This window comes from Rana temporaria, chromosome 2 (genome assembly GCF_905171775.1).
Source record: "Rana temporaria chromosome 2, aRanTem1.1, whole genome shotgun sequence".
Classification (NCBI taxonomy): Eukaryota; Metazoa; Chordata; class Amphibia; order Anura; family Ranidae; genus Rana; species Rana temporaria.
Genome location: NC_053490.1, coordinates 509242483 through 509256475, shown reverse-complemented (window position 1 = coordinate 509256475; position 13993 = coordinate 509242483). Strand labels below are relative to the sequence as shown.

The window sequence follows — 13993 nt, the reverse complement described above, 5'->3', positions numbered from 1 at the left end:
TCTCCGCGGCAGATTCGCCGCGAGATCATCGTTATTGGTCCCGCCGCTCTCCTGATTTTTTTCTATTACAAGGGATGTTTACATTCCTTGTAATAGGAATAAAAGTGACCCATTTTTTTTTTTAAAGTGTAAAAATTAATAAAATAAATTAAGATAAATAAGAAAACAAAGCGCCCCGTGCCGACGAGCTTACGCGCAGATGTGAACGCATACGTGAGTAGCGCCCGCATATGAAAACGGTGTTCAAACCGCAATTTTGAAGCGTGATCATTTTACTCGGCGTAACATTATCTTTCACAGTATAAAAAAAAAATTGGGCTAACTTTACTGTTGTCTTATTTTTTTTTTCAATCAAGTTTAAGTTTATTGTAAAAATGTAAACAGTACAATATACAGTAGGTGAACCCGATTTTGTGTCAATCTCGCTCTCTTTCTCAGCGAGATTGAGCACCTACGAGCCCCATCGCGGGAGCCAGCGCCGAGCTGGCTTGCCGCGATGGATACAGAGCCGTCATAGAAGCGACGGGAGATCCGACTTGGATTCCCGCCAATTCTACACGTGTGCGGCGTTTGTTATGAATCCTGAAGGGGAAGTCCCCGCCGGATTTTAAATAAAAATCCGGCATGGGTCCCCCCTCAGGAGCATACCGGGCCCTTAGGTCTGTTATGGGTTGTAAGGAGAGCCCCCCTACGCCGGAAAAAACGGCGTAGGGGGTCCCCCTACAATCCATACCAGACCCGTATCCAAAGCACGCTACCCGGCCAGCCAGGAAGGGAGTGGGGACGAGCGAGCGCCCCCCCCCCCCCTCCTGAGCCGTACCAGGCTGCATGCCCTCAACATGGGGGGGTTGGGTGCTCTGGGGCAGGGGGGCGCACTGCGGCCCCCCCCACCTCAGAGCACCCTGTCCCCATGTTGATGAGGACAGGGCCCCTTCCCGACAACCCTGGCCGTTGGTTGTCGGGGTATGCGGGCGGGAGGCTTATCGGAATCTGGGAGCCCCCTTTAATAAGGGGGCCCCCAGATACCGGCCCCCCACCCTAAGTGAATGAGTATGGGGTACATCGTACCCCTACCCATTCACCTGCAAGAAAAGTGGTAAAAACACAAATAAACCACACAGTGTATTAAAATATTTTATTTTTCTGCTCCGGAGGCCGCCCCCTGTCTTCTTTATTAGCTCTTTTACCAGGGGGGGCTTCTTCTTTGACGTCTTCGGGTGGGTGGGGGCCGCCGTCTGGTTCTCTTCCACCGCCGGGGGGGGGGTGGCTTTTAAAAAAGCCCCCACCCCCCCGGCGGGTTTCCTCCGGCGTCTTCGACAACCAATGGCCAGGGTTGTCGGGAAGGGGCCCTGTCCTCATCAACATGGGGACAGGGTGCTCTGAGGTGGGGGGGGGCGCAGTGCGCCCCCCTGCCCCAGAGCACCCAACCCCCCCATGTTGAGGGCATGCAGCCTGGTACGGCTCAGGAGGGGGGGGGGGGCACTCGCTCGTCCCCACTCCCTTCCTGGCTGGCCGGGTAGCGTGCTTTGGATACGGGTCTGGTATGGATTGTAGGGGGACCCCCTACGCCGTTTTTTCCGGCGTAGGGGGGCTCTCCTTACAACCCATAACAGACCTAAGGGCCCGGTATGCTCCTGAGGGGGGCACCCATGCCGGATTTTTATTTAAAATCCGGCGAGGACTTCCCCCTCAGGATTCATAACAAACGCCGCACACGTGTAGAATTGGCGGGAATCCAAGTCGGATCTCCCGTCGCTTCTATGACGCGCTTGCTGGGATGTGCTGTCACTATTCCAGTGAGTGAGATGTCGGCGAGATCTCGGCACCCTGTCGCCGAGTATCAGCGCGACGCTGTCGTGCTAAAAGCACAATATCACAAACACCTACTGTAGTTCATACATCAAGGATATCATCACAAGGCATTACAGGAAGATACATTTCGATATCATATATTCCTAACCATACTTTGGACTCAATCGATTAAATAATCTTTATTCTAAAATAAACGTATTTGGAAGAAATAAAAAGATCATGTGTCCACTCACTGTTATAACGGAAATACAGTATTCACCCGAAATTTGTCTTATATAATGTTCCCCTGAGTGATATTCAAGTGTAACATAAAAGTTGATACTTGTCATACCATAACATATGTTATATAAATCAATAAAATAGATTTCATTCTTAAATGACCATCTTATAACCCCCTTAACTTAGTAAGAATCCAATCATTTCACTAAGAGCAGAACCCCACCTCCTTCCTAAATCTCCCACCGTCTTCTCTCTTTTTTTTTTTTCTCCCCACTTACTCATTATAGAGCAAATGCACTTAGTGAATTAGAAGTAAATTAATTAAAAAATTTAAAATTGAGAAGATCAATTATGTCTGACAACTCGTTATTTCCGGATCAGTGTAACAACCTTACGATACCTTAAAGTATCAATAAACTTTCAAAGTAACAAAACGTTTGAGGAATTGACACCATATTTAAGATTAATGTTGTCTTATTTTTTAATTCAAAATTTTTTTTTTTCCAAAATAAAGCACGCTTGTAAGGCCCCGTACACACGAGAGGATCTATCCGCTGGAATTTATCCGCGGATCAGTTTCAGCGGATAGATCCGCTGGTGTGTACGACCCAGCGGATATTTATCCGCGGATATTTTTCGGGCCGATGGATTTCCAACGGATAAAAATTTCTTAGCATGCTAAGAAATCTATTCGCTGGAATCCAGTCCAGCGGATTGATCCGCTGGTCTGTACAGACTCACCGGATCAATCCGTCCGATTCCCTCCCTCGCATGCGTCGTAATGATGCGACGCATGCGTGGAAGTCCTTATATTACAGCGTCGCGCACGTCGCCGCGTCATCATCGCGGCGATGGCGCGACACGTCACCGCGGAGGGAATTCTGCGCGGATTTTAATCTGATGGTTAGTACAACCATCAGATCAAAATCCGCCAGAGGATTTATCCGCGGAAACGGTCCGGAGGACCGTTTAGAGCGGATAATCCTCTCGTGTGTACGAGGCCTAAGACACTGCTGCACAAATACCGTGTGACAAAAAGTATTCCAATGACCGCCATTTTATTCTCTAGGGTGTTAGAAAAAAAAAATATAATGTTTGGGGGTTCTAAGAAAAAAAAAACTGTTTTAATCTTGTAAACACCAAGTCTGAAAAACAGGCAAGGTCCTTAAAGTGGAGGTTCCACCTGAAAAAAAAATTTCCACCAAAAATCTAAAAAAAAAAATCTGCCTCTTCATCCTCCGCGGTGGATTCTCTTCCTCCTCCTACACTCGGTGTCTTCTTGTGAATGGGGCGCCCTGCATTCTGGGAACTGTGTGTGTCCCAGAAAGCAGCCGGCCCATTCACAAAGCGCCGCGCTGCTCGTGCATGCGCAGTAGGAAACGGGCATACTAGCTCATTATGTATTACTTACCTTACATCGAAGCCCCCACAGCTGTCCTCGTCTCCCCCTCTGGCCGCCGACATCTCTCCCAGAGTGACTTCTGGGTATCGCGACTCCGGTGCTGTGATTGGCCGGAGCCGCGATGACGTCTCTCACGCGCATGCGCCCGGGAGCCATTGGTAACGGCACATGGACTGGAGCAACGGCACATAGGTGCCATTGCTTTAGTTTGTCCAAGTGCACATGTGCTGATGACATCGGCGCATGCAGGGTTCAGGGGATTGTGTAGGAGATATCCTTGGTAGCTACAGGTAAGCCTTAATATAGGCTTACCTGTAGCATAAAGTGGTTGTAAAGGGTTTACAACCATTGTAAAGACTGCATTTTAATAAACAAAGGAACAGCTTATTGGAAAAATTATGTTGCTGCTATGACATGTCAGAAATATAATCTTGCAGGCCAGGGCTGTCTTAATGCCTGGGCACATTTGGGCACTGCCCAGGGGCCCCAGGTGCATGGGGGCCCCATGATAGTCTTGCATTACATCATATTTGCCGACTGTCCCACATCTGCTAGGATAGTCATGCATTTTACTAAGTTTTCCAAGGATGATGGCCTTGTACTTAGCGGAATCCCAGAACTTGTACTTTGCCCTCCTGATGCCCTTCTGCCTCCCCCTGTGCTCTTTGTGTTGAATTGGTCTTTGATTTATGGCATGTTTTCTTATTGTTTAAAATCAATTTTATTGAAAGTACTATGGGCCAGATTCACGTAGCCCAGGCGCAACTTAACTTTTCTGATTTAAGTTACACCGCCGCAAATTTTCTGCCTAAGTGCCCGATCCACAAAGCACTTACCTGGAAATTTGCAGCGGTGTAACTTAAATCCGTCCGGCGCAAGGCGGGCCCAATCGAATGGGGCGAGTCCCATTTAAATTAGGCGCGCTCCCGCGCCGGACGTACTGCGCATGCTCCGTCGGGTAAATTACCCGACGTGCATTGCGCTAACTGACGTCGCACCAACGTCATTTGCTTAGACGTTAACGTAAATGGCGTCCAGCACCATTCACGGACGTCTTACGCAAACGACGTTGATGTTTAAATTTCGACGCGGGAACGACGGCCATACTTACCATGGCTTAAGACAACTAGGGCTCAGCCCTAGTTTTACGCGGCGTAACTCGACGGAAACGACGTAGATTTAGATCGACAGGCCGTTCGGGACGTTCGGGGATCGCCGTAAGTCTTCATTTGCATATTCTACGCCGACCTAGCGGCCGGCCTAGAATTGCATCCTTAAGATCCGACAGTGTAATTCAATTACACCTGTCGGATCTTAGGGCTAGCTATGCGTAACTGATTCTATGAATCAGTCGCATAGTTAGAAACAGAGATATGACGGTGTATCAGTAGATACGCCGTTGTATCTCGTTTGTGAATCTGGCCCTATGTGTGTGTTTAATTCTACCAACTATTGATACTTTAATTCTTAAATGGGTGCGTAAATTTGGGGCAGGCTGGCAGGGGCCCCAGTGCATTACTTTACCCAGGGGCCCATGATACTATTAAGACGGCCCTGTTGCAGGCCAGTAAAGGTCCTGAAATGTTCAGGCACAGATCACCATTAATTTCAAATTCCAGTTCTTGTCTGCATGACAACCAAGGGATGTATTTTTGTTTTTCCTTTGTGCGTATGACTGACTATTTTTCCACTTTGAGGTGGTCCTTGACAAGTTCATCAATGGTAGAATAGTCAGACTTTTCCATTGCTTTGAGTCCATGTACTAACAATCTAATCTCCTTTTCAGGCTGTGGGTTCAACGTCAGTAATAGCAACCCGACAATCTGTATCAACGATCTCATCTCAGAACACAACAAGCGCTATAAAACAAATATTGAACCTCTAAGGGTGGATACGCTGATAGCTCGGTCCGTGACGGCTCTGGAGGCCCTCATTAATACATTTCAATTGATTGGACCCAGTGGCGTCTTGCCTATGTACTACAAATACTGGGTACACAGGTAGGTGGTTTTGCCTTTGTTCCAGGCCCATGTCTCAATGTGGATCAAAAGTTCACGTGTTGAAAACATCAAGATAACTTATCACAGACTCTATATGGTCAAGTGTGGAATTACGTGTTTTTAAATGATACATGTGTCATTTATAATCATTTAATCCATCATCAAGATAAGGACATTGTCGGAAAGTGATGGGTAAACATATAATTTGTCTAATGTACAGTAAAATGGCCAGGCAATGCCTCCACCGAGGAGCAACTCCATATCTAAACATCAGGTGCTGTCCAGAAAAGACTTCAACCTTGTTAAAAGGAGCCTATTGGGTTCTATGTATGGGATATTTTTGGTTGCATCAGAACTGCTTTTTACCTACATAGAAATAAATGGGAATGCAAAAACAGCTTGTAGCAGGTTGATGCAGGGCCGTCTTAATAGCATCATGAGCCCCTGGGCAAAGTAATGCTCTGGGGCCCCTACAATGGAGACAGCGCAGGTAAACAGACCAGATATCCCCCAGCACTCTGACCCCTCTACACCCCAGATATCTCCCCCCAGCACTCTGACCCCTCTACACCCCAGATATCCCCCCAGCACTCTGACCCCTCTACACCCCAGATATCCCCCAAGCACTCTGACCCCTCTACACCCCAGATATCCCCCCAGCACTCTGACCCCTCTACACCCCAGATATCCCCCCAGCACTCTGACCCCTCTACACCCCAGATATCCCCCCAGCACTCTGACCCGTCTACACCCCAGATATCCCCCCAGCACTCTGACCCCTCTACACCCCAGATATCCCCCCAGCACTATGACCCCTCTACACCCCAGATATCCCCCAAGCACTCTGACCCCTCTACATCCCAGATATCCCCCCAGCACTCTGACCCCTCTACACCCCAGATATCCCCCCAGCACTCTGACCTGTCTACACCCCAGATATCCCCCCAGCACTCTGACCCGTCTACACCCCAGATATCCCCCCAGCACTTTGACCCCTCTACACCCCAGATATCCCCCCAGCACTCTGACCCCTCTACACCCCAGATATCCCCCCAGCACTGTGACCCCTCTACACCCCAGATATCCCCCCAGCACTCTGACCCCTCTACACCCCAGATATCCCCCCAGCACTCTGACCCCTCTACATCCCAGATATCCCCCCAGCATTGTGACCTGTCTACACCCCAGATATCCCCCCAGCACTGTGACCCGTCTACACCCTAGATATCCCCCCAGCACTCTGACCCCTCTACACCCCAGATATCCCCCCAGCACTCTGACCCCTCTACACCCTAGATATCCCCCCCAGCACCCTGATCCCTCTACACCCCAGATATCCCCCCAGCACTCTGACCCCTCTACACCCCAGATATCCCCCCAGCACTCTGACCCCTCTACACCCTGCTTTCGGGAAAGTGCAGGGGCCCCCATGCAGCTGGGGCCCCTTGGCAGTGCCCAGGTGTGCCCTCATGTGCCCTCTTATTAAGACAGCCCTGGGTTGATGCAGATAAGAAGGAAGGCAAGAGGAGGTCAAGTGCAGGTCCAAGGCAGTTTTGAAGAAACTCTTCATGATCTCAGAGGCCTTCCAGGCTGATGTCAAATGTTGGCAAAAGTTGCATTTGTCTGTTCACACAGGACCTAAGTTTGACCATTTTCTGAAATGTTTTGGAGTCAATGAGAAAGACAGAATTTGTATTTTTTAAGTGTGCAATGCAATATAAATGGCTCCTGAGGGTTACAGAAACTTCTTCCAACTATCCTGGATCTGTTTATCTTACCAGAAACCTGTTCCTTATTGGCTTTTTACATTACTAACAGAGAAAAAAAAAAAAAGATAAGATGAAAAATGTAAAGTGACAATACACAACAAACACACACTCCAAAAAAAAACAAAGAAAAAAAATACTAAATTAAATAAGCAAACTATACTAATTAAACCATAAGGGGTAGATTCAGAGAGGAGATACGCCGTCGTATCTCTGAGTCCGGCCGGTCGTATCTATGCGCCTGATTCATAGAATCAATTACGCATAGATTTCCCTAAGATACGACCGGCGTAAGTGTTTTACACCGTCGTATCTTAGGCTGCATATTTACGCTGGCCGCTAGCTGGTGCTTCCGTATAGTTAAAAGAGGAATATGCAAATGAGCTAGATACGCCGATTCAGAAATGTACGTCCGGCCGGCGCATTTTTTTACGTTGTTTACGTTAGGCTTTTTTCGGTGTATAGTTACCCCTGCTATATGAGGCGTATCCTATGTTAAGTATGGCCGTCGTTCCCACGTCGAGTTTTGAATTTTTTACGTCGTTTGCGTAAGTCGTTCGCGAATAGGGCTGGACGTAATTTACGTTCGCGTCGAAAGCAATGACGTTTTGCGGCGGATTTTCGAGCATGCGCACTGGGATTTGTTCACGAACGGCGCATGCGCCGTTCAAAAAAATCATAAAATACGCGGGGTCAACTCAAATTTAAATAAAACACGCCCCCAACATCCCCATTTGAATTAGGCGGACTTACGCCGCCACACATACGTTACGCCGCTGTAACTAAGGGCGCAAGTTCTTTCTGAATACAGAACTTGCGCCCAAAGTTACAGCGGCGTAACGTATCTTAGATACGTTACGCCGGGCACAAAGATAGACGATTCTATCTGAATCTACCCCATAATGTATTTTTTTTTTTTTTTTTCAAGCAAAATTTTCCTTAAAGCGGAGTTCCACCCTAAAAATGAACTTTCTATTAACAGCTTGCCTTTAATGTAAAAAGTAAATAAAAAAATTCTAGTTCCTAGGTGGTTCAACGTCCTGTCCTAAGACCCCATTGCCTCCTGGGAAATGATGACACTCATTTCCCAGGAATCTCTGGGCATTACTGTGCCTAAAAATCGCCCAACATGCACCTCTCCCTGAAAACCAGCTAGAAAAGGGAATTGGGCTCCACATGCCCACACATATGATGGATACGGCCACAACATGAGCTGGAGGATATAAGGCAAGTGTTTGCAATGATTTCTGGAGCGATTGGGGAGCTATTAATATGTTTTAGGGACTATTTAATGTGATTAATTTTAGTAGGAAAAAAAATGATGCCCGGAACCCCGTTTTAACAGCTCAGTGAGCGAAATCCTGTGGGTCACATGAGTGCAGTTCGCTCTGCACTCCTGTGACCCGTTTTCAGCTGACAGCAGGCTAAAGCCCACTGTCGGTTGATGTCACAGTCCCGGTCCAGGCTCTGAAAAAAATCCTGACCATATGGTCTAGATCTGCCCAAAAGCCTAGACCAGCAGCTGAGCCGCTGAGAGCCTGAGCCAGCTGCTCCCACCCCCCTCCACAGCCCAGCTCTCCAGTGAGCGCTGGAGGGGCAGAGTAGAGAGCTTCTGACTATTACCAGCTCTCTGCAGACTGAGAACTGAGTGATCAACAGTCTTTGATTGCTCATTTCTCTGTCTTGGAAGTGGCAGAGGAAAGCTGCAGCTGGGATCGGTGCTGCGGCTAGTCTAGGTAAGTATGATTATTTATTTTTTACAATCCCATACTTCTCTTTTAAGTCCACATCAACAAAATTGTTACGGGCGGCGAAACCAACGTAGCCACAATCACTCCTCTCACCCCAGTATCAAAATGCCTTTATTGTACACTGTATGAATAAAACGTTTGTGAACACCTGACCATGAAACTTGCTGTATGACCAAAAGTATGTGTGGAATTGGGGTGTTTTCGGAGCAGAACTAGTAAATGTTTAAAAGACTAGTAGTATAAAAACAAATAGTTTCATTCAAAAATCACTGATCAAATAAAACCAAAGGCATTTTGTGTATGTATACCTTGGTGAATGTACAGTTTGTGTCATTGATACATGTCACAAATGTCACTTTCATTCCTTCCCATAACAATAAACCTTCTTATCTATGATATAGTCTTCCTAACACACCACAGTTATATGCATTGCTGGTTAAGGTATTAGTTATTAACCACTTAAGCCCCGGAACAATATGCTGCTAAATGCCCAAAGGCGTTTTTACAATTCGGCACTGTACACACGATCGGGTTTTAGGTTTGGCTCCCTCATCCTCTACATTTGATTACTGCCATAGTAATTGTACCATTGTCCTCATCACCCAAAATGACGTGACCTTATGTGTTTTGCAGCGGGCAGCAAGTCCGACTTGGTGGTGAAGATGGTCCGTTGGCTTGGATTGTTGGTTTAGACGACTCTGGTTTCCTCCAAGTCCTTCAAGAAGGAAAAGAAGTCATTACTGTCCATCCGGATGGAAACTCTTTCGACATGATAAGAAACTTGATTGTACCAAAACGTTAACAATCTGCACTTCTTACAGAATTTCAAATTTCTTTGCTATAGACATTCCCCAAACCAAGGACATTTTTTCTTTCTTTCTATTTGAAATATTGTATTTTTATTACTACATGGTAGGCTGTGTGATTTCTTCAGGACTGGATACAGTAGCATCACAGAGCCACTATTGCTTTTATAATTAAATTACATTTTTTCTTTGCCAAGCCACAAATTTCAAACACCAAAAATGAAATAAATTAAAGGGACTCTAACACACTATATATATATACATACATACAGTGGAACCTCGGATTGCGAGTAACGCGGTTAACGAGCGTTTCGCAAATATGATCACTGCATTTTAAAATATCCTAACTCGGTTTGCGAGTCTTGTCTCGCAAAACGAGCAGGATTCAGGTCAAAGCGGTGTGCAGTACCGCGTTTGGCCTGAGGTTGGGGACGCCGGAGCCGAATGGCGCCATTCGGAAATGCACGGAAAGGCCCAGAGACAGCTCGGCTGACCTCTGCAAACCTTGGAAAGGCTTGTGAATGGAGTCTTACCAAGGTCAGCCGAACTGTCCTCTGGCTCTTCCGGCCGTTTCCGAGGCACTCCGGTGCCCCCTGCCTCTGGCTGCGTGCGGTATTGCATGCCATTGACGTTAACGCAGAACAAATTATTTTCATTTCCATTGACTTCAATGGGGAAAATCTCTTTGATATGCAAGTACTTTGGATTACGAGCATTCTCCTGGAACGGATTATGCTCGTAATCCGAGGTTCCACTGTGTGTATGTGTGTGTGTGTGTATATGTATATGTATGTATATGTATATATATATATATATATATATATATATCTCACACACAAACTATAATACATTTTCAAATCCTTGAAAACCTGATTTTTGTGGAATTGATTTAAAGTGAACCTGTACTGTAACCAAACGTATCCACTCCCAGGTGCTCAAGTGCCACGCATGTAGCTTACTTTTAAAGCATTAATCACATGATCTGTGCTAAAAGTGGCCAGGGCAAATGCCCCCACAATCAGCAGGGTTTGAAAAAAAAAATGAAAGAAAAAAAAAGAAAAATATAGAATACATGAAAAGTTAGGTAACTATATACAAAATATTGAAAGTGTCCCTTTCATAGGTTTACATCTGAGGTTTAACATTTAAAACTGCATTCTTAGAATTTAAAGGAAAATACAGATTGCACCCACATTTTTTTTTATTATCTTTATTCTTTATCTCAGGTGTTGGAAATGTTGTAATGTATGGGAAAAAAATATTAAAAACATATTTTTTATTTGCATAGTTGGTGGGTGTTGTGCTTTCCTTAACAAATCTATTCTCTTTCAGATTCTAAGGTTTTCTGAATACTACAGGCATTGCAGGTGTGTAAGCGTCCGCTCCATCTAAAAATGTACTATTTTAGTTGTTAGTGGCTGCCTGCAGGCTGAAGTATATTCTGGCTTCCTTAAAGAGGAACTCGACTTTTATGGGAAAAAATAAATAAAATAAAACAATAAAAAAATATAATATAGCATATACATTTGCGACACGAGTCATATTATAATGTAATGTTATTAAAAATTCCCTTTCCTTTTCAATCTGCAGCTCTGTCATTTTCTGTAAAATGCAATGCAATATGGCTACCTGGAGGTAGATTCACAAAGACTTACGACGGGCGTATCAGTAGATACGCCGTCGTAGGTCCGAATCCGCGCCGTCGTATCTTTAAGCGTATGCTCAAATTGAGATACGCTTAAATGTTGCTAAGATACGACCGGCGTAAGTCTCCTACGCCGTCGTATCTTAGGGTGCATATTTACGCTGGCCGCTAGGTGGCGCTTTCGTTGATTTCCGCGTAGAATATGCAAATGAGTTAGATACGCAGATTCAGAAACGTACGTGCGCCCGGCGGATTTTTTTTACGTTGTTTACATTAGGCTTTTTCCGGCGTAAGTTACCGCTGCTATATGAGATGTAGCCAATTTTAAGTATGGATGTCGGAACAGCGTTGAATTTTACGTTGTTTGCGTAAGTCGTTTGCGAATAGGGCTTTGCGTATGTTACGTTCGCGTCAAAAGCATTGACTATTTGCGGCGTAATTAGGAGCATGCGCACTGGCATACGTTCACGGACGGCGCATGCGCCGTTCGTTAAAAACATCATTTACGTGGGGTAATGCTTTATTTGCATAAAACACGCCCACCTCTTCACAATTTGAATTAGGCGCGCTTACGCCGGCACATCTACGCTACGCCGCCGTAACTTCGGACGCAAATTCTTTCAGAATACGGGACTCCCCTCTTAAAGTTACGGCGGCGTAGCGTATATGAGATACGCTACGCCCGCCTAAAGATAGGCGATTCTTACTGAATCTAGCCCAATGTGTACAGAGCTCCCCCCAGAAACATAATTTCCTGCTTGTGTGATTGGCTCACTGATTTTCCCAGAAGTCCACACTAAAATACAAGTCAGATTTCAGAAATGTAATTTTTGGTGAGATGCTCCCAATAGAAAATCATGTCTAAAGGGAATGCAGACCCTGCAGTTTTCCTCATTTGGAGCTTTGTAGGTGAAGCAGCTGGTTAATAATTATGAAACCACTCCCATTAGATTCACTTACCACATGGACACACAGGATTTTCTTCAGAATAACAAAAAGGTAGGAATCTGCAACAAAGTTTGTTAAAAATCCTTGTAATCTACATTGATCACCCATAGGGGAATGTTTTTGTTTTCTGAACAAAAGTGGAGTTACTCTTTAACCACTTCAATACAGGGCTTTAATACCCACCTCCATACCGGGCCTATTCTGGCACTTCTCTCCTACAAATCATCATTCTTTTGCTAGAAAATTACTCAAAACCCCCAAACGTTATATATGTTTTTTTAGCAGACACCCTAAGGAATAAAATGGCGGTCATTGCAACTTTTTATCTTGCTCGGTATTTGCGCAATCATTTTTCAAACACAAAATGGTTTCATGAATTAAAAAATAACAAAACAGTAAAGTTAGCCCAATTTTTCTGTAAAATATGAAAGATGATGTTACGCCGAGTAAATAGATACCTAACATGTCATGCTTTAAAATTGCGCACCATCATGGAATGGCGCCAAACTTCGTTACTTAAAAATCTCCCTTTGGCGACGCTTTAAAAATTTTACAGGTTACCAGTTTAGAGTAACAGAGGAGGTATAGTGCTAGAATTGTTGCACATGCTCTAACGCACGTGGCGACACCTCACATGTGTGGTTTGAACAACGTTTACATACGTGGGCGTGACTTACGTTTGCGTTTGCTTCTGAGCGCAAGCTACCGGGGACAGGGACGGTTTAATTTTTTTTTTATTATTTATTTATTTTTTATTTTACTTATTTATTTTTTACACTTTTTTTTACATTTTTTTTTCCGATGGCTTTTATTCCTATTGCAAGGAATGTAAACATCCCTTGTAATAGGAATAGTGTGTGACAGGTCCTCTTTAAGGAGAGATGCAGGGTCAATAAGACCCCACATCTCTCCTCCAGGCTGGAAAGAATGAGATTGTGAAAAAAAATTCACAGATCTCATTCTTACTAGCCGCAATTGCGGTTTGTTTACTTACGGGTACCTGGGCGTGACGTCATCACATCGCGCCCGGGCCTCCGACAGTCATAGAGATGACTGGTGACCATCTGGTCACCAGTCATCTCTATGCCTCTCATCCGGCGCACAGCGATCATCTCTCCGGGCCCCCGATGGCACGGGAGAGCCCGGAGAAGCCCTCCCGACGCCTATAAGAACAATCAAGCGGCGGAACCGCCGCTTTGATCATTCCTTTGGTGCCCAGGATCGCCACCGGAACAAAATGATATCTGAATGATGCCTCTAGGAGCAGGCATCATTCAGATATCACCGCACAAATTACAGGACGTCATATGACGTCCACCTGGGATAAGAGATCCCCTCTTTGGACGTCATATGACGGTGTGCGGTTTTGAAGTGGTTAAAGTAGAACTGTAAGAAAAACATTTGTATTCATTTTGGATAGAGTAAGGAAGAGATATAACCCCCACCAGTTTATTTTTTGCCATCGGTGTCCCATTGAGAAGATTGACCTTCACTTCCTGTCCCATAGCCAAAACAGGAAGTGAGATAATCCCCACAAAATAAGGGAATTCCTTGGGGACCCCCAGGTCACCAAAACTAGTGTCCCCATTTGGAAAATGTACCCTGTATTACAATTCTGGGGACAGCCCAAATTTTTTTTTTTTT

At 45.3% G+C, this 13993-nt stretch overlaps 1 protein-coding gene across 4 annotated transcripts in view; it reads left to right on the top strand.

Annotated features, from left to right (window-relative positions):
• Nucleotides 1-10020, top strand: part of HLCS (holocarboxylase synthetase) — a 268996-nt gene extending 258976 nt beyond the window's left edge. For all 4 annotated transcript variants that reach the window (XM_040338959.1, XM_040338958.1, XM_040338957.1 and 1 more), the window contains 2 exons: nucleotides 5220-5433; nucleotides 9584-10020. In XM_040338959.1, the coding sequence (XP_040194893.1) occupies nucleotides 5220-5433; nucleotides 9584-9752 (383 nt within the window). In that variant the 3' untranslated portion in view covers nucleotides 9753-10020. The remainder of the gene's footprint in view (nucleotides 1-5219; nucleotides 5434-9583) is intronic.
• Nucleotides 10021-13993: the final 3973 nt, after the last annotated feature.